The sequence below is a fragment of the Podarcis liolepis genome, assembly GCF_965112155.1.
Source record: "Podarcis liolepis genome assembly, chromosome: 10".
Taxonomy (NCBI): domain Eukaryota; kingdom Metazoa; phylum Chordata; class Lepidosauria; order Squamata; family Lacertidae; genus Podarcis; species Podarcis liolepis.
Window position 1 is genome coordinate 49,289,545 of NC_139562.1, and position 26,448 is coordinate 49,315,992.

The following is a 26,448-nucleotide window of genomic DNA, read 5'->3' on the forward strand; positions in this document are numbered from 1 at the left end:
TAATGATGGCTGACTGGGAACAGTTATGGACCACAGGTATGAAATTCATGGCATGTAATGCCCTAAGAGAAAATTTAATGAAAATGATTTATAGGTGGTACATGACACCAGTCAAGCTTGAAAAAATTTACCATTTGCTCGACAATAAATGTTGGAAATGTAATGAGACTGAAGGTACATTCTTTCACCTTTGGTGGACATGCCCAAGGATTAAGACATTCTGGGAGATGATTTGTAATGAAATGAAAAAGGTATTCAAATATACCTTTCTGAAGAAACCAGAGGCCTTTCTCCTGGGCATGGTCGGCCAATTGGTGCTAAAGAAGGATAGAACTTTTCTTTTGTATGCAGCAACAGCAGCAAGAATATTCATCGTGAAGTACTGGAAGACACAAGATTTACCCACCAGGGAAGAATGGCAGATGAAGTTGATGGACTATATGGAACTGGCGGAAATGACTGGCAGAATCCGAGACCAGGGAGAAGAGTCGGTGGAAGAAGACTGGAAAAAGTTTAAAGACCATTTACAGAAATACTGTAAAATTAATGAATGTTAGAAGAATGTTGGAATGAAGTTATATGGCTTTAGTAGAAATGTTATAAGGAATTAAGTACAAATAGATTAATAGAATATTAAAGGAAAAATAAGGTTAGAATGTGTTAAGATAATTATAGGATAGAAAACAGAGGAAGATGGAAAGGAATTGCTGAAACAATTAACAGAAGTGGAATACAAAAAGGGAGGTGTGAGGAGGTCGTGGAAATAAGTGAATGAAAGATAAGATACTGAAATTGTTTGATGTGTTTTAAACTGTTTTTGTTTGGTTATGTTAGTTTAATGTGTCAGTGTTATGTAGTTTTTTTGTATTGTATTGTCCCCCCCCCTTTTTGTAGTGTTGTGTTTAAATTGTTGGAAAAGTAATAAATATTTATTATTTTTTTTTAAAAAAAGAGAGAACTGCGTGGCAAAATTCAGAGATGTGCATTTTAAAGGATAGCTGTGTTTTGATGCACACACTGCTTCAATTAGGTAGGTCTGTCTTGGAATAAAAACTCCATCTAATTTCTCCCCCGTCCCTAGGTGTGCAGAAAGGGGTTGATCTCTCTGTTCCATGGTCCTGATAAAAATTGCTCCTGCTACCCAAGTCTTAATTCACTTGGGTATGTATTAGTGATTTCTGAAATTATGCCCTAGGGAATCCAATCATTGGCACCAATTCTCCTTTCCATGCTAGGTGGTGTCAATGGCAACTTCCTCCGGAAGAAAACTGCAGCTTTGGGGAGAGTGTTCACCAGGATGGCAGCTCAAGAGTGGAAGGATTAAGTCTCCACATGTGCAATGGACCCAATAGTTATCAGCCCACCTACCTACAACGGCTAAACACACACACCACCAAATTATGTGTTTCATTTAACATACCGTTTGGTCCATTCAAGTCTTAACATGGATTGAGGAAGGTGTTAGACTTAGTAGCACACTCCTGTACTTGTCTTCACAAAAAGCCCATTGGGACTTGTTTGCCAAAAAGTGGCTATAGGATTGCAACCTGAATTAGGTACCAAACAGACAAGCAAGTCACAATGGTTGTTCGTTCTTTTTTAGGTAAATGCTCAGCTGAACTGCCTCTCTTGTGTGGTGATTGCAGAGATGAGTTTTTCCACAATGTGTACCTAGTTGGTGCAGTTTGACAAAGCTTTCAGCATATGTCAATATTCAACAAAATCTTAGTGTGCGCGCACATGAATGTCATGCGCCCCCAACTGCCCTAATGCAATAGGCAATGTGGCTCAAATGAGTAGGTTTTGCTAAGGCATTTCAGAAATGGCTCCACCAAAACATTTTTTTAAAAATTACATTTCTCGTATGATTTACAAAGGCTACATATTCATAAATATGCACATCGCAGCCAAGCGCAAAGGATGAATAAAGCCCCACCTCCATCAGTCATCATGAATTGCAGCCCATATCTCTATCTCTGCGTTTTATCCTGGTTGAGATAAATGAGACAATTATGGATGCACCTGAGATTAAGTCCCATTGAGCTTAATGGGGCTTACGTTTGAGAAGATTGCATGGTAGATCTAATTCAACATAGCTAGGCTTCCATTGATTTACGCAGGCCAAAATCTGTGATGGATTGTGGTTTAAACAGATCCCCTTTAAAATAATTAATGCATATAGGTTTGTTGATTCAAGTTATTACACGGTGTGCAGTCATAAATGAGAACTGTTGCAATAACTTAAGAATTCCTTTTTGATTAAGAAGAATTTATGCATGGACTGAATATGGATTAGTGATTTCTGAAATTATGCCCTAGGGATCCACCTTCATATTGATTCCACCCACCCCCACTCCAACAACTACAAACTCATCAAGTTAATGGATGTTACTAGCATGCCTAGTTCCAACAACAAAGATAACTCTTTCATGAATAATTCCAAACAGTGACTCCAGGTGATTGATTGCAGGGGTTATGAATTGGAGAGATAAATGACTTCTTCAGTATGCAAATACAATACAAGGCAATAAACACACACTGGTGCATATCAGTGCAAAACAATAATTGCAATTAACTCCAGTGTCACACACAATCTACCTGATATACATTTCTGCTGAAATGCCACAGTCTACTGTCAGGTATGCTGCTGAATTTAACCCTGCCATACAGCCCTAACACAAAGAGCCCCAGATCAGCTGGGCTTGAGCACAACAAAGTTGCGGTGAGTGATGAACGGCCCAAGGAGAGAGTTGATGGAGATGCAGATTGCCATGTAAGATGGATGGGACATACGCGGCAGCCTGAATGGGGATTGCATGTAATACCTCTTGCTCTTGTTGGTGGCATGCTCATTACTATGTAGATTCAAATCCAAATTTGCATCTGCACCTTTTCCCCGAGAGCAGTTCTCACTCTAACAAGGGAAAGGGCTGGATCTGATTGACAAGAGTCGTGGGCCCATTTGTCAAATAAAATGTACAAATCCTCAGATCAGGGGCCTGGAATTATCAGGCATTCTTGCTAAGCCAAAAGGTTGACTATGGTCATTTCCAGGTGATTCGTTCGGGGATGAATGACCCTGATTTGTTTGATATAAAGTTTGTGGAGAGATTAGATGACAACAAAGCTGTATTGAGAATAGATAGAATCTTTTTGTTTTGCTTTTCAGATGTGCTGCTGCCCCAATCATGGGTAGCTGCTACTAGCAAACAAGGCAGCCCTTTCCTGTGTATCACAAAATCAAAGTTACAGTGGTACCTTGGTTCTCAAACTTAATCCGTTCCAGAAGTCTGTTCCAAAACCAAAGCGTTCCAAAACCAAGGTGCACTTTCCCATAGAAAGTCATGCAAAATGGATTAACAACCCATAAAACAGCAATTTAACATGAATTTTACTATCTAACGAGACCATTGATCCATAAAATGAAAGCCATAACCAATGTACTGTACTATAAAATAAATAAGACAGTATTGTAGATGATAAAAATAAAAATTAATTCTTATTCTTACCTGCACTGATGATAGTCATTGTTTGGATGGGGGGCTTTTATACACTTCCACAGTCACACAATCAATCAATCAGTCAATCAATCAATCAATCAATTAGTCAGTCAATCAGTAGCTGAACTGGGTTCCACACAGTCACAAAAAAAAAAATTAATTGAAAAAGTCTCAAAAACAAAAACGAAAAATAAAGAGCAAAAACAAAAGCGCCAAACCTAATCCATTCCAGAAGTCCATTTGAGTTCCGAAATGTTCAAAAATCAAGGCACAGCTTCTGATTGGTGCAGGTGCTCCAGAAACAATAGCCGACAGCCGCATCGGATGTTTGGCTTCCGAAAAACATTTGAAAACCGGAACACTTACTTCCAGGTTTTTGGAGTTTGAGAACAAAAGCATCAAGAACCAAGGTGTTTCAGAACCAAGGTACCACTGTAGTTCTTTAGCCTTTGGACCTGCACAAGCCCCTTTTGAAAAATCTGGGAAATCCTGCAGTGAGGGTGGACATTTATTTAATTCCCCCCTTTTCAGCCCACCCTCTGCTAGTCTAGACTGGACTGGGACATGGGCCTGGTTGGCTGGGAAGGATGGGAGTTAAGAACATAAGCCAACAAACCCACTGGACTCCAGTGATATCTGGAAGGCTGCAGAGTCCCCCAGTGCCGGCTCTCAGCTTCCGAAAGAGCCTCTGTAAATTTTTAGGCCAGAATGGCATGGGGGGGGGGAGAAAAGGATCATCTGCATCAGTTGACTCTACACATTGGGTTGAAGAGTGCCAATTTACCCATTAGAGCAATTCCAGTGTGTTTTAAGCAGTAGCTGTTTTGTCATAGATGACACTGAAATCAAACAATTGCAGGGAGCCAAGTCAGGTTCCAACGAGATCTCAAGAGGGGTAAAAATTAAAAGGACAAGTGGGAAGAAATGGAGGTTGAATGTCGGCAGCAGAGAAGCTGTTCAGATGCCAAGAAACCTCCTCATGAAGCAGAGCCAAGTGAGGAGGCTGCCTGCAGGAATCTGATAAGTGACCTTTCATTTGCTGCCCCCTTCTCTGTTTCAGAGGAACAGAACAGGCCCCCCGAGTCTGTGTGTGTTTAGAAGCTTTCTGAAAAGGGATGTCTTTCCTATATGGTTCTCCAGCACAAAGCTAGCAACAGAGGAGGGTTATCTTGGAATATGAACAGAACAGGTTGTTGTTCTGTGGATCCCAGGGATTTCCCTCTAAAAAAGGAGAAGTGGTATCTCCTACTGCATCAGCCTAGCAGTATGCAAGCTGTGAAGTCATTTGTAGTCCTCACTGGGAAAAACGGGTATGATAGCAAGTTTTCAGTTGTATCTGTTATGTTTTTCTTTTTAAAAGTTACGTAACACATTTGCACAGCCAGTGTGTTGTCATGGTTAGTGTGTCTTGGCAGGCAGGATATCTAAAAATTACCATTTATCCATAGCTGTCAACTTTTTCCTTTTTATAAGGGAAAATCCTATTTGAAATAAGGGAATTTCCCTTAAAAAATGGGAAACGTTGACAGCTCTGCATTGATCCCACCCACACACCACAACCAGGAGAAAGTAAAAAGTGGAAGGAAGAGGGATCCTGCCAACATGAGAGGGTTTTCCAGAGGGCCCCATGGCAAGAGGCTCCTTAAACCTGGAGATGATCTCAAGGATGAGACCTGAACCACACAGCCCATTAATAGGTCATTCTATGTGTTTTTCCATGGAACTGCAAAATCAACTCATGAATGAGCAACTGCGAAACATAGAGGCCGGGCAGAGATTTATAAGCACATTTTCTCTAACTTCCAGTTTGGACATTGAGGTTGTTGTTTTTTAATGGTGGATCAAAGTCCCTATGCAAGGCTTATAAGGACGCTATTTTGAATGTAAAGCAGGTGCAATGGTATAGAAATAAATTTGCCTATGCTGTGTTGCTAACAGTCTGAAGAAATGTGTGACCCAAATTGATTTATGGGGCCTTCATGTCTTCCTCTGCGGTCCTTCCCATTAGTGCCTCGCCGGATGTGCTTGATATCCATACAATATGTGTATGGGGCCATTTCTGTTCCAAAAACAAGTGTGTTTTTGTGTGTGTGTGTGTGTGTGTGTGTGTGTGTGTGTGTGTGTGTGTGTGAAGTTGGATCCATATGCGTTGTCTTACCAGAATAGTCCTTTGTCCATATAAGGCCTGCTCAACTTGTCCCCCAACATGCTGAAAGTAGCAGATTGCAGGAGCCTACATGAATCTTATAGGGTTGTAGACTATGAAGTTGTCTTCTTCCTGCAAGGACTTCTGTTTGCACAATATAATTTCTCCATCCTCAGCTTCTCCCCTGTGTGTCCTCCCCAAATTTGTTCTAGGGTTTTTTTACGTTTCCCCTTTCATTTGCTTCCATAGGGAGGGAAATGAAATACACCAGCTTTCTCCATGTCTCAGGTGGGTGTCAGGTGAATGGGAAGACTATGGATCCTTTAGATCACTGTTTACTGTTGATCCACTCCTAGCATGCTCCTTGACAGCAGTGGTAGGGAGGGCACACCAAGATCAGATCTTCCCTTCTCAGACCTTTCACTCTGCCCTTGGAAGGGAAGATCTAAGACATTCTATGGTCACCTGGAATAGCCCCAATATCTTCTTTGTGGCTGCTGTGGGTAATTTCTGGGAGTCCTCTTCAATATAATGAAGTTTCTGTTTGTTTGCTTTTGCAGACCCCAATAAAATCTCAGGATTATTAGACTCTCTGATTACTGCTAGACTTTTAGGTAATTCATGGTGGCTTTGGAAGAATTAGTGTGATGTAAGGTCAAAGAATTTTATTCTAACGGTGAGTCTGCTGCTTAATAACCATTGCTTAGGGTCATGTAATTGTGGAGGCAGCCAGGCTCAAAGCGCTCTTTCATTTTTCTTTGCACTTTAATTAAATTAATGATTTTCCCTCATACACTGAGCAAAGGAAGTGGAACACACACACCACACACACAAACAAGATTTTGATATTTTGGTGCTCAGCACGGAAGGATGAGTGCTGGCAAGCCCAATCAGCCATTTGTGTGCCTCTCGTCCAAATGCACTCCAAAATAAAATTTAGCTGAAAAACTAAACAAAGCTAATCATCTATGCAGCAAAATCAAAGTCTTTGCATTTTAATAAGCTTCCAAGCAGTGGGCTCCCTGTAAAATGTAAATTCTATTTTTCTACAGCTTGAACAAGTTTCCACTTACCAAACACTAATGAGAGCTACAATTTCCAAGGGATACAAATTCAGTGGTGATTAAAAGTTTCCGCAGATAAAATATTAAATATTCTGTAGGCGAAGGGGGGGGGTGCTGGTATTACTGTGATCCTGATGTCTGTGTTTTTTAAAACCCTTCCAAGAACCAATAAAATCTGTGGAATTTCCAACATCCTGATGCCCACACATAGGTGCCAAGCGAAGAAGTGTTAAAGTGGAGCACCAATGCATCATTTTCAGCAGGGACATCATGGCAGAAATTCAAGCTCATGTAGTGCTGTGGGGTTTCAGAGTACAGATGAAAAGGAAAAGACAGATACTTCAGCAAGGATAGGCTCCAGCCATATGCTGATCAGTTGCTGAGTGTTTATTAAACTTAGCTCTCAAAAGATGGGTAATAAATGCATAGTTCAATTATGCATGCTAATTTTAGCAGGCAGCCAATTTGAAAAGCAGGCAGATCAAAACAAAATGTGCAAGCATCGGGAGACAGCTGAGAAACAAGGATTGTTACAGCAGGATTTGGGTCTACATCTGAGGCAGTTTAAGTGCTTGGGAAAAAGGCAACTGACCAACCGGATCAACCTAATGAGAGGCAGTGTTGTGCAGCGGTTAGTGTGCTGGAATCCAGCATTGCCTGAGCTCTGCGAGTGCAGCTTTCTCCTGATTGAAGTGCAGAGTGTTTGAGGACCAGGACATTCGCAGGGAAACCAAAATGCTTGTTTACAAAGCTATTGTACTACCAACCTTACTGTATGCTTGTGAAACATGGACCACTTATAAACACCATCTCCAGCTCCTCAAAAGATTCCATAAACGGTGTCTCCGAAAAATTTTACACATCACTTGGAAAACAGTCAAACTAATGCTAGTGTACTGGAAGAAGCAAAGATCACCAGTGTCGAAGCGATGATTCTTCATCATCAACTTTGTTGGACTGACATGTTGTGCGGATGCCTCATTATCGTCTTCCAAAGCAACTACTCTATTCCAAACGTAAAAATGGAAAGTGTTATGCTGGTGGTCAACAAAAGAGTTTTAAAGACTGTCTCAAGGCAATTTAAAAAAAAATGTAGTATAAATACCAACAATTGGGAAACACTGGCCTGCGAGCACTCCAATTGGAGGACAGCTTTTACCCAAGGCTTTGAAGACACTTGAACTCAGGATGCAAGGGAGAAATGTGCTAGGAGGAAGGCACGCTTGGCAAATCCACAGCATGATCAACTCCTGCCTGGAAACCAATGTCCCCACTGTGGAAGGACGTGTGGATCCAGAATTGGCCTCCACAGTCACTTACGGACTCATTGTTAAAACCGTGTTTACGGAAGACAATCTTACTTGGCTACGAGGGATCGCCAAAGAAGAAGAAGTATGTTGGAATAGGACCCAGGTTCAAATTCCCATTTGGCCAGGAAGCTCACTGGGTGATCTGAGTTAGTCACTGCCTCTCAGTCTAGCCTACTTCACAGGGTTGTTGTGAGTGATTAAATGTGAGGGGGAGAGCCAAGTAGAACTCCCTTGAGCTCCTTGGAGGAAAAAAGCATTAAATGAAATAACTAGGAATTTGTTTATTTATTATCTAACAAGGCAAAAGAGAAAATAAACACAATGACACCTTGATTTTGTTTCTCAGTTTTCTTTTTTATTAGCGGACACCGTGTTAATTCCTCAGAGTAACAAAACAACACAGAATTTGCTATTCTATTTCATGCATTCAGTCCTCATACCACAACCAGCCAACAAAGTCTATTCCCTTGGTGGCATTGCCCAAGTTGCCTGCTGGTACACCCAAATGCAGGGGCAGCCAGATATCAGGCCTGATGGATCTATTTTGTTTTCTGCTTGGACTTTGAGATCCACCAACCAGAGCTGGATGCAAAACGATGGCACCAGGGGATGAGGGTTGGGCTTCTGTATACTTAATATTAAGCACCTGTTCAGCCCAAGGATTTGCGTTCAGGACTGGAATAGCTTCAACAGTCCTTTCACACATCAGTCAATCCCTGGTTCCCCACCTCCCCAAGCTTTTTATGTTTCAGCAACCTGATTTTAGGAGGTGGGAAGTCTTTTTGAGAATGATGAACTCTTGTCGATCTACTGCAAATCACCCTGAGATGCTGAGTTACTTTCTGCCCATGCCTGCCCCAGTGCATGTTTACATCGGAGTTCATCAGCACTGCAAATGCTGCACCCTGCTAGCTTTAAGCACATTCCCAATATTGGTTCTTTGGCATCGCTTTGGTTTCGGCAAAGATCCTGACTTGTCCCACCAACACTGCATTTTAACCTTTTTGCTCCTAAAGGAGAAGGGCAGGATTTTTAATCGAGTGGCAATTCATCTCTAATTATGGAAAACGTAATTAGGTATTATCACCTAACTGCAATTACTTGTGGAGAAAGTCACATGTCCCTAAGCAGTGACCCATGCTACATTATCAGACTGATGTTATGAATCGGCGTTTGTCTCTGGAAGCTAGCCAGCAAAATTAAAAGGGAATCAACATGCTTCTTTGAAGTCCAGCTGTTGAAGTCATTGGCTCTATGCATCCGTAAATAAAAGCCGGGCTTTCATTGCCGTTGCTTATGAGGAACCCTTTCACAAATACATTGACCGTTGACATCAGGCCTGCGTTGTTGACAACACTCATCAAGTGAGGTTCCAAATTGTGGGTAGACCATGTAGACCACTACCCTCCAGATGTCGTGGACTCCAATTCCCATCACCCATAGTCAGCATGCCAGTGGCAAGGGAGGAATGGAATTGTAGTTCATATTATCTGGAGTGCACAGCATTGGCTAATCGCATTGGACGGTCTGTAGGATGTAGCAGATTCTCAACAGTTTCCCACACCAGTCTGCAAACAGAGGGATTCCTTTGCTGCCCCACAGAGTCTACTATCATCCAAGTCTTAGAACGGGTGGAGGAGGATGTTCTGGAGTGAGACTTACCATGTTCAGCTAGTGGACGACACATTCTCTAGCCAAGTTCTATAAACCGAAGTGCCCTTTCAAAATAGTTGCAAAGGACAGCTTCAGTTCTCTTCCCCATGCTGGAGTCAGAAGGACCATTTAAAGTTTCAAGGCACCACCAAAGCAGCATTTTAAACCTGCAGGTTGTCATCTAGTACACTATTGCACTTTTGAAAGAAGCAATCTATAAAGGAATGTTTGATATAATACAATAGGCACAAGTCATTATAATACAAGTAGAAAACAAAGCCATAGAAAAAAAACATGTTGAGCACCGTTGGGGTATAGGTTGTATCTCTTGTTCTTTAGACTACGTAAACTGTCACTTTACAAAAAAGTTAACAATGAAATCTGACCACAATTGCTTGTTTCGCTCTTTCCAAAAGAGATGTTATTAGGTTAAAGACTTATTCTTAGGTACGGGAGGCTCTCTTATCGGTTGCAGGGGGCTTGGCTGTTCACTTAAATGCGCGCTAAGGTTTTCTGATGTCAGGAGGGAAGAATTAAAGACGATCTCGCTCAAGTCTGACTTGATGGATATAAAATGTGGATCTTCGCAGCTTAAGGGCTCCTCTGCTAAAACCTGGGTGTTCTCTCGTGTCATCGCCACATCGGATGGCGATTTCCTTTTCATGCGTGTGTACGATTTGTCAAGATTTTCCATGCCTTGGTCGGTTTTCTGAAATCGCCCAAAGAACCAGATGAAGAAGCCAAACAGTGCGAAAGCCAGTAGACATGGAATGAAGGCCAGACATTTGACATCTAGGCTCGCACCAATGTACCGGCTATGCAGAAACATGTCACCTTCGGCGTAGGTCCTGTTGGTCAAAGGGTTAGTGTTGTTTGACCTCCATTCCCAAGACAGTTTGGTTCTGTTAAGGTCCTTCAAGCTTTCTGAGTCTTCTACTGTGTAAATCTTCTGCCCAGGACCAATATATTGACCATATTCATGGGGCTTGTAAAATATCTGATTCTTCCACATGTTCAGATCCAAGATCAAAACAAGGAATATGATTCCATAGTTAAACCACTTGCCTGTAGCAGAAAGAAAAATAAGGAAAGCATATGATGAGTCAATCTGTACCAGGACAGCGAAAGGTACAGGCAAAGTCACTCAGAAGACTATGAAGAGAGCATTTTCAGTTAATATGTACAATGAGGTTTCAATTAAATACGCAGTAGAGTCAGATTGGTGACTGGAAAAGTTTTACTGTTTCAGAATTATGCCTTGTTTTATAATAAATCATTTGGGAACGGAAACCCAGAAGTACAACAAATTGAATTCATCTGTAGGTGACCTGTGGGTTTAAAATACTAGGAGATGCAGTGTAGATCAATAAACCTAAAGAGCAGCTGTTTCGGGACACAAAAATCCTTCCAGAAAAATAAAGGCCACATCTAAAGGACCATCTTGCAGGTTACTAAAGTGTCACTAGGACTGATCACTCATTTGTTCAGAATTAGTGCTACTGCTACAGTGGTGACTGCTAGATTCTATGTAACTCACTTCAAGGAGGGCAGAAGGCGGAAGCCTCAGGCATTTATGCAGCAGAAAATTCCAGTAGTCGAGCATTCAAGGCTAGAGATTTGTAGCAACTGGTCTATGTTATGCTTGCCTAACACTACTGCTGTATCTGATGCTCCCTTCTTATTAGGTAACAACAACAACAACAATTCTTTCCTGCCCTTAATGATCAGGTTCTGGGAAGGCTACAGCAATTTAAAAATACAATATTAAAAATTGTTTACAAGATATTATGATCAAGAGAAGAGGATGAGTCTTGAAAATCTTTTTTTAAAATCTAGTTTAATGAAATTATGTAAGAGAGAGGGACAGAGAGAGGGGGAATGGGTCCTACAATATATATCAATGGGTTATTGCAAAGAGGTGCATCTTCAATATACAGCAGAAACGCTATAATAAAGGTGCCAAGCACACCTGTTTGTGGAAGGAGTGCCACAATTTAAGAGCTGCCACAGAAATGCTTTCTCCTGGGCCACCACCCTCAAATTCTGAGCATGGTGGAACTACCAAGAAGAACTGTGGGGAAAGATTCCTCGCCACCAGTGCCACATGGCAGGTGAGATAATCAGCAGCCGAGCTATCCGCTCTGGCTCCTAGAGTGTTGCACATGCCGCGCACCTGGGGTGGGTTGATCTGCCCAGGGGACGGGGCAATTGGGCCTGGGGTGTGTGATCCGGCACGGCGGTGTTCATGCTGGGAGGGTGATCTGGTGTGCTGACGATTGTGCTGGGGGTGCCATCCAGCATGGCCACGATCGTGCCGGGGTTGCCATCCGGCGTAGCAGTGTTTGTGCTGGGGGGTGAGATCCAGCGCAGCAGTGATTGCACCAGGAGGTGCCATCCAGCGCGACCGTGATCATGCCAGGGGTGCCATCTGGTGCGGCGGTGATTGTGTCCGGGGGGATTTTGTCACACACACCCCAGGGATGACACACGGGGCAGCCTGCCCCCACCGCCCCCCTTCCTACACCCTTGGTGATAATGTGGCTTCACCACGTTTGGTTAGGTTTAGACTGAGATTTACCCCACCAGCACTAGTCACTGACACATTACATTGCATATAGGTCATTAGACTACCAATGTGACCTACATACTGCATAGCAACCATGAAGGAGAAGAAGGAACAATTGCGTCCATGGCTCTGCTCATCTCATCATTCCACCAGGTGAGGAGAGCCCTGACAGGAACATGAGACATATCCTTTAAGGAGCAGGGGAAAAGGTTAGAGAAGAAATTTTAAGAACCCTGTATTTGTCTTCTCTGAACTTACAAATTGGACAGTATTGCCAAAACTTAGTGTTACAGTTTCCTGATCAAATCTCTCTGACTGCTCTTGCCCTCCTTGAAATAATTGCGTTCTTCAGCTGGGCAGCCTTCACATATGAAGCAAAGAGCTTCTTTGTTGCTTACTATGTCACCACAAAAACTCCCTCTTTACTCCCCAAAGGTGGCAACCACACAATCACAGTGCTTGATCTCCAGCTACGAAGGAAACGACCTCCTCATAAATGAGTTCAATTAGCTGCCCCTCAGGTGCTCCAAACTGCTGAATCTATGTGAACTGCCGTCTGGATGCTCCCTGGTCAGATGTCCTGGGAATTGCCAGAACATGTGAACACACAAATTGCTCTGCCTTTATCCCTCTGTCCTACAACGAGCCATCCATCTCTCCTAATAATAGCCAGCTTCCATGGATCTATCACTTCTATCTTATGAGGGTTCTTTCCTCCCACCTGGTCAGCATAAGCCCTGTGTGGCTGCATTTCGGGAGGAATTTTTTCCGGGTGTCAAAGCCATTCAGGCCTTCTGTTTCCCATTCCCGGGATGGAGCAAAAAGAGCAAATTAAGGACCAGCTCTTTGTCTGTGTGGATTTCCAGTAGCTAGCGTTTCAAAATGTTGCTGTTTGTTGAGCCCTCTCATCTCAGTTACAGCCATCGCAAGGAGCATCAAATGCTTCTGTCTGTATCTCCAGAAAGCACTTTGCTGCTATTGAGTGCCTTGCGAGGATGTTTGCAGACACACATACTGTACACAGATGAACAAAACAGGAATCCCTCAGAGACCTTCTGGAACAACCGCTCTGCTTGGATTGCTTCGCTTTGACCTCTGACCTTTCTATTTTTGCCCACAGGGTCCCCGAGGCATCTCTGTGTCTGGAGTGCCTGCAGTCAGTCCAGACACGCATCCTCCGCCTTCGCTGTAACCACCAGCCTCCCTATTCTGATGACAACCAGCAGCGAGATTCTTTCGGAGTCTGGTGGATACAACTTGGTTGCTTAAAACACTGGGTTTCCTTTGCTGACCTTTATTTCTAAATCTGCGGGCATTTTCTAGCATGGTGCATATTGATCTCCAGCATATCTATTTCAGTTGGAATGACTGTAAGCGTATTGTCAATCTTTATACCATAAGGGAAACTCAGAAGCTGTCTTATACCAGCCCAGATTATTCATCCACCGAGCCCCCTCTTCTCTCTTTCAGGGGTAGCTAATGTAGAAACTCTCCATCGCTCCTGATGATTGGCCGTGCTGGCTGGGGCTGCTGGAAACTGGAATCCAACAACTTCTGGAGGGTGTGGTTTTGACTATATTGGACTTGGATCTGCAGCCCACAGTCTCAGGGAGCAAATACCTTTCCTATTGACTGCTACAAATTCTTTCTTAACTGTACATGCCTGCCAGGCTTCAGGGAATCAGCTTCCTTCCTCGTGGATGTAGATAAGCAGAATAAAGGAAAAGGAGTCTTCTTACCAGTTAGAAACCAGTTAATAATCACAGAGAGAGAACAAAGGACCCATTTCCTAGGAATGGCAGTGCTTCCAATTAAGGATCCTTCCCCCTTACATCCCTATTAATCTACATCACTTCTACATCTTGTGATCTGAGTATGTACCCTCTGTGCTTTGTGTGCTTTCTGTTCTGCCACTTTCTCAGCTCTTCTTGACCTTGGGGAGAGTGGAGCAATGCTTTCCAGAGACAGTGAATTTGTTCACCCTCTCTCTCTCCCAGTGTTTCATCTCCTAGCTGTTCCCCATCCAGTATTTCCCAGCTTCTGCCTTCTGAACTATGCCCCTCTGCAAACCACTGTTCCAAATCTATACCGTCCTCCTGCTCCTGGGAAGATTCAGGATACGGATATGGAGCAGGGGGAGGGGGAGGTTCCCACCATTCCTTCTCAGTGCAGCCCTCCTCAGCACGGACTCTGACAATGCCAGGGTTTTAACCTGGGACTTTCTACATGCAATGTATTTTCCTGGACGGTTCATCCCACTTTGCCGCTTGAAGCAAAATGGAAAGTGCCACTCTGCCCTGTTGCTGCTGCCACCAGCACCACCATAACTGGTCCCGCCACTGTCACATGTACCACCCACTGCCACATCTGCACTGGCAGAGAAGCGATTCTGGCACTGGTGCTGATTTAAGGTGAGCTCTCGGCTGAAATCATGCAAGATCTTGTGCACTCTGCAAGTTCTCGTATGATTTTGGTGAGATCTTGGCCAAAATCATGGAGATGCTCATTAAAGAGACTGAAATAACATCCCCTTGCTCAATATTGCAAGTGTTTATATATTTGAATCTGAATTACCTGGACCTTTATAGATCCAAACTATGCATCCAGTGTGGCTGGATAATAAATAGACTTTTTTTAAATAAAGGAACTAGTCTAGCCCCTGAATCTATTTTAACAAGGAGAGTGGATAACCAAACTCACTTCTAAGTCCTACAAATCTCCCAGGGTACCATGGAAACTAGGCTATGCTGTGTATTTACATAAACTGCTGCCTAGGAAAGAAAGCACATGCGTTTGCAATGAGCCATCTGTCAAGGGAAATCCAGATGAGTTAAGCAGATGCAAAAACGCAAGATCTCTCTATGCGCACAGAAAGAAGAAAGAATGGAAGCAAGACCGAAGAATATTTAACATGGACTAAAACACACATTTGGAACTCCTCGCTACAAACGGGATTTAAGGAGAAGTCATAGCGTGGGGGGGGGTGTTACTGGAGCATAAAATAATAATGGTGCACATTAGGGCACAGACATCAATATTGTTGATGTTTCCATCGTGCTGGTCTTGACAGAGACCTGATGAGCAGTGTTGGAGAGTAATTGGCACTGACCTTCTCCAGTCTTGTGGCTCCCTCACTTCAGAGTTCAATTTGAGGATTAAGGGGACAATTAGTTAAAAGAGGTGTTCCATTCCGTGACACACTGGCTCCACCATGCACAATTAACATATGTCATGCTCAGGGATTTCAAGATATTTTTTCTTGTTTATAGACCACATGGTTGAGGTGATAGATTTTGTTCTGAACACATTGATTTGATTTCCATTAATGGAGCCAATCTAACAAGAACGACAACTTGAATAGAATGAAACGGGCTTCAGACAACGTCCCCCCCCCCGCACATTACAGGCAATTCACATTTATCTGGTCACACACTCACAGCCAATCAGGTATCACATTTATCAACCTGATTTTTACAGAATGCTTGGTAGCTAAAAATGCAAATTTGACATTCCTTTCACAAACTAATTATACTCAGCCTGTGTGCTAAAGGTAAAACAAAAGCAAAATAACCCTCGTCCCATAAAACCAAACCCAAACCCATAAGAAATGGGTGGATCTCATATGGTCTGGAAGGATCGAAAGAAAGCTGCTGAAACCAAGACAATTCTTAGAGACTCTGAAGTACAACAGGAAAGGGTGTCTACAGGTAAAATTTCAAGCGACAAAGGGTGTTTGGTGGGGGGAGGGGAGTTTAAATACGGTACTAAAAAGACATATTTCTAACTATTATTCAGAAAATGAAGTTGAGAGATGAATGTCCTTTGACATTGTTGATCTGGGTTTGGGGCCAAATCATGTCTTTGAGTATCTGGTGTGACAGCCTAATATCATTGCCCCACAACAGGGTCAGGAGCCATTTCAAATTCAGAAGAAGAAGAAGAGTTTGGATTTGATATCCCGCTTTATCACTACTCAAAGGAGTCTCAAAGTGGCTAACATTCTCCTTTCCCTTCCTCCCCCACAACAAACACTCTGTGAGGTGAGTGGGGCTGAGAGACTTAAAAGAAGTGTGACTAGCCCAAGGTCACCCAGCAGCTGCATGTGGAGGAGCGGGGAAGCGAACCCGGTTCACCAGATTACGACTCTACCGCTCTTAACCACTACACCACACTGGCTCTCAGTCAGGATTCCAGAAAATCCAAAGTCTGGACCAAAACAAACTCTAAAATAGTTTCTGAAATGTGACTTAAAATCTGAGTTTGCTGGGAATTCTGTATTTATCCTGGACAGGAATGTTCTAATGCAGGAGAAAGTCCATGTCATGCCCTTCAGATGTTGTAGGACTCCAACCGCCATCTGTTCCAGCCACCATGGACAGGGATGATGGAAGCTGCAACTTTGTTCTCTTTGTTCTGCATGCTAATCTTATGCCAATGATCTGAAAAATACATCACAAGCAACTTCTGGGTTTTCATAGACCTCTGCTGAATCACTGCTGGAGACCTTTAACCAGCCAGTTCCAGGCCACTTCATCTTCCAAGTGCCACCAATTATTTAGATGTCCTGCCAACTACAAGCAGAGAACCATTTTCAATTCCTCCAGTGAGTTATTGCTGCACAATTGGAGGACACATTCCTGGCAGTGCCAGAACACTGGGTGCGGGCAGGGATGCCCTCCCAAATGCTTTTTTCAAAGTTTTTTTAAAGAGAGAGAGAGAGGCCATTTCCATTTGGCTGTTCTTCTATGACAACAAAATACTTCAGAGAAGGCATTATGTAAAGCCTATTGGCTGGTCCATGTGTGTTGTGAACTTCTCCCTTGGAGAAAGGGAGGGGGGAATGGAAGAATCATGGGTAAATGTTGTTGCTGTCAGTTTGGTATATTCCCTTCCTGTTTTTATTTTAATCCGCTGAAAAAATACCCATTTCTTGTTGCCAGCTTCTGTGATTTATGCATGGCCTCAGCAGGTTTCATAGCTACGGCATTCATTTTGCACCAAATGGACTGAATAACAAACATAGCCACTTCATATACAGAGTGCATCATTTCCAAAGAACCTGTTTGATCAGTAATTCACATCACCTGAAATATTTTCAGGTGTTGTATATATTCATCTAGATTTGGACAGGGAAATCACAGCGTGTCTGCAAGCAACACAAAAAGCTTAGAAAGTTCCAAAGTTTGAGAACTGAGCTCAAAACCCAGCATTGATTTAACAACAGATGGGCCTAGCAAAGCCCACCCAAAGGGATTTTCTCATGCCGAGTTGATGTGCTTTATGATTCTCCTAAAAAATGGCACAGAGCTGAGATAAAGCAGGCTCTTGCAACTCAAACGATGTGACATGAATTCAAATAGACTGATTTGTCTAGGAAATCTAATAAATAGAACTTATTAATTCTGAGCTGGAAGAAAAAAACCCATTCTACAATCCCTATTCATGTGCTCATTCTGCAATTAAATTATGCCCTTCACACAAAAAATATCCCCATTAGTTTATAGAGGCTGGGAGAGGGAAGAGACATTGGCTAACCACAAACAGCCTACTTTTAAAGAGCACTAGAATGAAAACAAAGAACATAAAATTCCAACTGCCATATTAAGGTATCTCATTGTCAGTGGCATAATCAATATCCCAACAGCACCTCCTGTTTCCTCTTGATTGCTGCATTCACCAGAAAATGTTTAATTATCTTTGCTCTTTCGACCAAGAGTAGATCTTTAAATGCCACAGCCTGCACTATAATTTTTTTAGTTATGGTTTGGATCTGCTACACCTTCTCCCGCTAAACATACTGGCAGGTGACTCCCTATGGAGGGGTATAGAGGCAGCAGTGTGTGGAGGAATGACTCATGGTTTCAGTTGTCTCTACAAGAATACACAGAGTATGTGAAACAAGCAAGAAGAACTTGAGCTCTAAATACAGGATGGTAAATATGGCCTAATAGGCATTACTGAAACCTGATGGGATGGCTGGAATGTAGAAACTGAGGGGTACAACCTGCTCAAATGGAACAGATCAAACAGAAAGGGAGGAGTAGCAGCAGTAGTAGTAGGTCCAACAAATTCCTCAACTGACAATTTCATTTCCCAGAAGATGGAAGAAGCAACAAGGGAGTACTCTCTCTTGGACCTGGGACTCACCAACAGGGAGAAACTGATCGATGAAGCGAATGTACAGGATAACCTTGGGAGGAAGTGATTATGTCCTCTTGGGTTTCATTAGACACCGGCAAGGGAAAACTGAGTGTAGTCAGACATGTACTTTAAGAAAGCTGATTTCAAAAGCTTAAGGGTCAGAAATGGCCAAAAATGGTCCCATGGTCAGAAATACTTAAAGAGAATGGAGTCCAAGATGCTTGTCAGTTTCTTGACGCAGATATCTATGTTTTCATTCCTTTCATTCCTTCCTTTCATCCCACCAAAAATACACCTCCCTGAAATCTGACGCATATTACTCTGCTCTTAAAAGATCTGCACTGGTTGCCAATTCGCTACCAAGCTCAGATTAAGTTGTTAACATTGACATGTAAAACTCACATACAACTTGGCTCCCAAATATCTGAAGGAACACCTGCTCCTACATTGACCTGCCTTGGGTAAGATCAGTGGGGGTGGCCCTGATGGCAGTGACACTGCCGACTGTGGTTTCAGGGGCAGTGGCATGTGAGAGGGCATTCTCTGCCATGAAATGACTTGCACCATCCCTGTATGATTTTCAATGATTGGTCAAGACCTGCCTCTTTACCCCAGGCCTTTGGGCATATTTCCTTCTCCTGTCTAGCTATGCACTGATGTACATTTCAGCTGTCCTGAAATCTCCCTGGTGCCAACTTCGTGACCACTTGTTTATAACCAGGAAAGATTAGTTTTTAATATGGAGCTACCACTGAGGTTTTTACATCAATACAATTGGATTTATTAGGTCTTTTAATAATGGGCAGCTATAGTTTTATAATCTGATTTATACTTGGTTTTTACTCATTTGTGAGCCACCTTGGTATTTTTCTCAAAATGAGAGGGGGTGTATAAATCCTAAAAACAACACTGATCAGGCTTCCTCATAATAGTTGCTAATACATAACAAAAAATGTGCACATTCATTGGTGAATATCGTGTCATCTAAAGGCCAGTTTTCCATCATAAAGCAGAACCATTTGGAAATTCAGATTCCTCTTAACGTTAGAGGCTGTTTCTGCTATCAGAAAATTCTCTCTTCCTCCTTCCCTTTGAGTGCCAGGAACACCTACAGCAGGGTTTCCCAAACTCAGATCTCCAGCTGTTTTTGGACTATAACTCTCATCATCCCTAGCTGGCAGGAACAGTGGTCAGGGATGATGGGAATTGTGGTCCAAAAACTGCTAAAGACCCAATTTTGGGAAACCCTGATTTACAGCTGTCATTCCGCTTCTAGTTAAAGCATCGCTGTATGTTTCAGGAAGCCTTTCCAAATTGAGAACAAAAGAGAGGCCAGAAAAAGATACAAGCAGACAACAGATGATAGCTGCACTAATCTGCAGTGACATGGTGCAACCTGTGATTCCTAAAGACACACATCCTAGAGCTGTTTTGAAAGGCCTGGTCTGCACGAAACAGCAGGTGGTTTTAGTGAAACTGTTTCAGGCCTGCACTATTTCAGGCTACAGGTGTGGGGCTGCATGGCTGAGTCCTTTCCCATAATCCCCAGAAATGCCATCTACGTAGAATCATAGGACTGCCATGTTGGAAGGGAACCTAAGGCCCATCTAGTCCACCCTCCTGCAATACAGGGATCTCAGCTAAAGCATCCATGACAGGTGGCCATCCCACCTCTGCCGAAAAGCCTCCAAGGAAGGAGGGTCCACCACCTCTGTCCCACGGCTGAACTGCTCTTACTGTCAGAAAGTTCTTCCTGATGTTTAGTTGAAATCTTCTTTTTTGAAACTTGAATCCATTGGTTTGGGTCCTACCCTCATGAACAGGAGAAAACAAGCTTGTTCCATCATCCACGTCAAACTAGACATGCAAGACTTCAACTCTGAAGTGGTACAGTCCTGGAGGTGCTTTTCCATGACTGTTGACAGAGATAAAGCTCAAGCAAAGCAGAATAAGGTTGGATTCTGGACTACACCACTTCAGAATCACTGCAGGGGTGGGTGGTGGGTGGGCGCTGCATTCCTAGCCTAGCTAAATACCAATAAGGGGATAGCAAAGAATGTTAACATACCTGTTATATGTATGTGATACTCCTCCTTTAAAATCTTCTTGCAATAAGGCAATCTAAACTGAAAGTGAGCAGCAGGCAAGCCAGGTAGATTGACATCAACATCACCCATAAAATGTGGAAACTCCCAGTCCTGGTGACAAAGAACAGAAAAGAAAAGAAACCACCAATTATTTATCCTCTGAAATATTCATTTAAATTATATGTACTTTACTATTTGTACCATCTTGGCTGTGAGTCCTGGAAGAGCTCTTTGCCTTCTCCCACCTGGTCTGGGAAGGCAGGGCCCGGACTGACTCCAGCTACAAAAGCTGTGGCTGCTGAACAGACTCTTTGGCTGGGGTATGTACCATCTGGTCTAAGAACCTGATGGCAGGGAATCACAATCATGTATGCGTTCTATTGAAGATTCAACCACCAGTATCATCAAAGGGAAATCTAATAGGTCCCAATTCAATTTTTGTGAGAGAATTCATTCACTTTAAATTCACCCAGTACACCTTGTTTATCTCTTCATGCCAAACAGGAATAGTCTTTGGTCAGTGACCTGAGAGTACCTTTGAGTGCCTTGCAGTCCATTAACTTTCAAACCTTGAGCAGCAGCTGGCGGTAAAGAATTAATACAGGCAGATTTCTTCAATTGTTATGAGAAAAAAAGAAAAGAAAGAAAGGAGCAAAATTGGGCCCCTGCTGAGCTTCATTACAAACCATAATCAGAAATTGATTCTTTTCATTTCCAGTAATAGGTCTTGCTGCCATAATTAAGCTGTCAGATCATGGATAGATAATTTAGCAAGCAAGCACCTGACAGCAGAATTCACAGACAAGCGTAGCTGCTGCTAAAGGCAATACAGATTCATAGTCAATACAGAGAGGCTGTGAGTCTAAGATCACACCCCTAGACATCGGATTGGTCTCTTCCTAGTCACATTCATATATTGCCTTCTACGAGGATTCCATTTATTTTGCCGGGGTGGCTGGGTGCCTTTTGAACCTGGCAGGGCTGCTAGGAAGTCATGGTGGGGTGGCCACAGTGTTCCAGTATGCCACATAATATCAGTCTTAGATTTGAACAGGGAAGCTGTCTTCTACTGAGCTGGACCAACAACCCATCTAGTTCAGTAGGTTTATATACTGATTGGAAGCAGTTCTTAAGGGTTTCAGACAAGAAAGCATTTCCCAGTTCTACCTGGGAGATGCCAGGGATTCAACCCAGCACTTTCTGGAGCCAGTGTGCTGTAGTGGTTAAGAGCGGTAGTCACGTAATCTGGGTAACCAGGTTCGCGTCTCCGCTCCTCCGCATGCAGCTGCTGGGTGACCTTGGGCTAGTCACACTTCTTTGAAGTCTCTCAGCCCCACTCACCTCACAGAGTGTTTGTTGTGGGGGAGGAAGGGAAAGGAGATTGTTAGCCACTTTGAGACTCCTGAAGGAGAGTGAAAGGTGGGATATCAAATCCAAACTCCTCTTCTTCTTCTTCTTCTTCTTCTTCTTCTTCTTCTTCTTCTTCTTCTTCTTCTTCTTCTTCTTCTTCTTCTTCATACAAAGCAAATTCTGTACCACAGAACTACAGCCCACCCCTCCATTTCTTCCTGATTTGGCTAAGAAGCATTGATAAGCCTAACTTCCACAGAAGGACATCAACAGAACCTCTGTGTGTGTCGTCGTTGCCTAGATGCTGGGATGCATAACAAATATTCTCCCATATCATGGCCAGTGAATCATGCCAATCCTTCTGATGCAGTTATAATAATGTGCTTTCCATTTGCTTCCTCAAAGGATTGGGTCATACTATCCCCACCTTGTTTCCAGTAAATTGCAAGGGGCTTTTGTCTGTTCCTACTTCCTGCTGGTCAGCACATCCCAATGTCCCTTAAGACAGACTGCTTCCCTAATATCCTGCCTAGGTTTCTGCCAGAAGCATGGCGGCATCAGCTCCTGAAATCCTGCAGCCACCCTATCATGTTGCGATAGCTTTATGGAAAGTCGCTTTAATGTTTCTGCTACGCCGATCTTTTTTTTAAACTCAGTATTTCACCCATAACTGTCAACGTTTCCCTTCTTTTAAGGGAAATTCCCTTATTCCGAATAGGATTCCTCGCAAGAAAAGGGAAAAGTTGACAGCTATGATTTCACCCCATTTTAAAATACTTCATTTATTTATAAATAAATAAATAAATGGGTGCAGAGAATGTTCACATTCTTACACATAAAGGTTGGTGGGTAAGGTGGGGATAAGCAGGGTCTAGGTCAGGGGTTGGCAAACATTTTTAGCCGCAGGCCGGTCCACTGTCCCTCAGACCTTGTGGTGGGCCGGAGAAGCGGCACCAGAGCAGGGGGAGCTGGAAGAAGAGGAGAGGGGGACAAGTAGTCCTTCTCCCCACCCCCCAGCCGCTGCGTTTACCTTCCCAGGGGCTGCCGCCACCACCGCTGTGCTGCTGCTTCTTGTTGGTAGACAGAGCGAGCTCATCTGCTCCATTCTCTGGTACACAGGAGCACCAGGGTGGTGGCAGCAGCGGAGGAGGGAAGATGAGTGGTGTGAAAGGGCTGGCTCTGGAGAAGGGCTACTCAAAATGGTGCTCAGCCAGCTCAGCCCAGCCCCCTTCCTCCTCTAGGCAGGGTGGGGAGAAGCCAGGAGGAAGGAGGGAGGAGGCGCTGCCATGCTTCATGTGAGGGAGAGTGGGGGAAATGGAATGGCACAGGGGGGGAAATGGCGCAGCCCAAACGAACAGAATCCCCACGCCGATTCACAGACAGTCCGCGGACCGGATCCTGAAGGCAATTGGGCCTGACATCTTGAACCTCAAGAAAGATGCACAAAGCTTCAAAGAGGAGTGGGATGAAACTGACAAGATGCTGCCCGCAACTCTGCAACAGGCTGTATAATAGAGTCCCTGTGATGCAGAGGTGAAACTGGCCAAGCTTTTCTCAAACACACCACCTACAGTCAAAACGATTCTCCATGAGACTCTGCTGCAGTGGTTTCTGTTTCACACAAACACACACACCTCTTCACAAATAAATTTGCCTAATAATAATAATAATAGGTAAAGGTAAAGGTACCCCTGCCCGTACGGGCCAGTCGTGTCCGACTCTAGGGTTGTGCGCTCATCTCACTTAAGAGGCCAGGAGCCAGCACTGTCCGAAGACACCTCCGGGTCACGTGGCCAGCGTGACAAAGCTGCTCTGGCGAGCCAGCACCAACGCAGCACACGGAAACGCCGTTTACCTTCCCGCTATAAAGCGGTCCTTATTTATCTACTTGCACTTAAGGGTGCTTTCGAACTGCTAGGTGGGCAGGAGCTGGGACCGAGAGACGGGAGCTCACCCCGCTGTGGGGATTCGAACCGCCGACCATACGATCGGCAAGTCCTAGGCACTGAGGTTTTACCCACCCGCGTCCCGAATAATAATAATAATAATAATAATAATAATAATTTATTATTTATACCCCGCCCATCTGGCTGTGTTTCCCCAGCCACTCTGGGCGGCTCCCAACAGAATATTAATAATAGTAATAATAAAGCAATAAAACACCAAACCTTAAAAACTTCCCGATATAGGGCTGCCTTCAGATGTCTTCTAAAGGTCAGATAGTTGTTTATTTCCTTGACATCTGATGGGAGGTTGTCCACAGGGTGGGTGCCACTACCAAGAAGGCCCTCTGCCTGGTTCCCTGTAGCCTCACTTCTCGCAGGGAGGGAACAGCCAGAAGGTCCTTGGTACTGGACCTCAGTGTCCGGGCTGAATGACACTGTGGAGACACTTCTTCAGGTATACCAGGCTGAGGCATTGCACATTTAATACTTTTCTCTTCTATGACTTTCTTATACAGACAACCCCCCATTTACGTGGGGGTTACATTCCAAGGCACCACGCGTGTCAGTAAAATTGTGTATATTTGAAACACTATGGAAAAATCCAACAAACACCCCATTTTCGGGTCACTTCCGGGTTTGGCACAATGCACATATACACGGTCACATGCATATTGAACGCACATAAATGGGGAGTTGCCTGTAACTCGGATTTTTTGACATGATTTTATTTGTAAGGTGTAGCCAACTTGGCCACCTCAGATGTTGTGAAATACAGTGTCCATCAGTCCCATTCTGCATAGCCAACAGCCAGGGGGGATGGGAGTTGTAGTCCAAAATATCTGGAGCTCACTATTTTGGTTGGCCCTTGCTACATCCTTATTTTATATGGTTATTTGAACTCCCCCCTCCTTCGTTCACTTTTTTTAAAAAATAAAAAGGTGTTTACATTGTGAGTCATTTTGAGTTCATTTGGGTTGTAAGCTTTTAAAAGGAATAAAATGAAACGAGCATCTTAGTTAAACTCCCGAGAATTGTTTTCCAAGAGCAGGGAAATGAAACTGACAAAACTTTCAACCCTTAGCTCTGCAGAAAGTCCAAAGGCATTTTACAACAGAAATAAAATTGACAACCTCTCGTCAGGGGAAGTGGCTTCTCACTCCCTGCAGAGGTGAGAGCCTTGTCAGTTTTGCCACCCTTTGTGCACACATTTTTTGGATCACAAAAGCAACATGGAGCAAAATGCTGTACACTTTCTTTTCTGCAGCCAAACAGTTGCCAGTCCAATAACAGGGGAGAGCATTCTCTCTCTCTCTCTCTCTCTCTCTCTCTCTCTCTCTCTCTCTCCCCCTGTCTCATCTGTTTCTCTGTTTATCTATCCATGCATCCATCCATCTGGCTCCGCTCCTGCACACGCCACTTGCCAACTCCAGAGGCAGAGGAAGGGGGGTGGTGGGGGCAGTCCACCCCAGGTGTCATCACTGAGGGGGGTGACATTCGGCGTGCCACCCACCCTTGACTCCCAAGCCTACCCCGAGCCATTGGCGGAAAGGGCAGAGCTGTGCCACCTTGCCGGCGGCCTTCCCCCTTAGTTTTGACAGCTCAGGGGAGGCTTCCTGGAGGGGGGAAGCCTCCCCCAAGCTGTCAAAAGGCAAATAATAACAATAATAATCCTTTATTGTCACTACACCACCTGTGTGCAGTGAAATTAAATGAGCCCCCCCCCAATACACTCAGTCTTGTTCATGCTCTGTGTGCTTGTCGGAAGTCAATTGCACCACTATTATTTTTTTCATTCAGCAGTCCAACAGCCCATGGATAAAAACTGTTCTTTAACCTGTGGGTGCAGCTGACTATACCTCTGTATCTACTGCCCGGAAGGTAAGAGATTAAAGAGGTGCTGGCCGGGCTTTAAGTCGTGCCTAAGAATTTTCCTCACTCTCCTGAGGCAGCAGTCTCCTGCGATGTCATCTAGTGAACTCAGGGGACAGCCCATAATATCATGTGCTGTGTTCACCACTCTCTGTAGGGACTTCCTGTCCGTGGCTGTCAAACCAGCGTCCCACACTGTAATACAGCATGAAAGGACACTTTCTATTGTGGACCAGCAGAAGGAGACCATCAATTTTTGTTTGACATTGTTCTTTCGCAAGACCTTGAGGAAATGGAGTCTCTGTTGGGCCTTCCTAACCACCTGGGTTGTGTTGATTTTCCAAGTGAGGTCTTCACTAAGGTAAACTCCCAGGAATTTAAAGGAAGAGACTCTCTCCACACAGCCCCCCTGATATACAACGGGACAAAGTGGTGTGGCTCCACCCCAGGAAGCAGCCCGCCATGGGCAGCTTGCCCTCTGTTACGCTCGCCGTGGGCGGCATCCCCCTGGAAAGCTTGCCCCACCCTCATGGCCTTACCCCCGGGTGCACAGCATGTGAGCCACTCCAGGTGTCAGCAGTGGCGTAGCGTGGGGGGTTGCAGGGGGGCCGGCCACACCGGCGCAACATCTGGGGGTTAGGGATAGGGGGCGCAAATCCACGGGTTAGGGGGCGGAAATCCACGGGTTAGGGGTCGCAAATTACTTGCCTTGCCCCGGGTGCTGACAACCCATGCTACGCCACTGGGTGTCAGAGAAGCTATTTCCGCCTCTGGCCAACCCTACATACCCCCTTGATAAGGCCCCCTGCCAGCTCT

General features: G+C 44.1%; 1 protein-coding gene across 3 annotated transcripts in view; it reads right to left on the bottom strand.

Moving 5' to 3' along the window:
• Positions 1–8,353: 8,353 nt before the first annotated feature.
• The window catches only part of TMEM117 (transmembrane protein 117), a 226,963-nt gene continuing 208,868 nt past the window's right edge, over positions 8,354–26,448 (bottom strand). For 2 of the 3 annotated variants that reach the window (XM_083463616.1, XM_083463617.1), the window contains exons 7-8: positions 20,449–20,578; positions 8,354–10,738 (exon numbers count right to left, since the gene is read on the bottom strand). In XM_083463616.1, the coding sequence (XP_083319742.1) occupies positions 10,098–10,738; positions 20,449–20,578 (771 nt within the window). In that variant the 3' untranslated portion in view covers positions 8,354–10,097. Of the gene's footprint in view, positions 10,739–16,918; positions 17,059–20,448; positions 20,579–26,448 lie in introns of those variants that run through there. The other variant, XM_083463618.1, reaches the window with a different exon arrangement.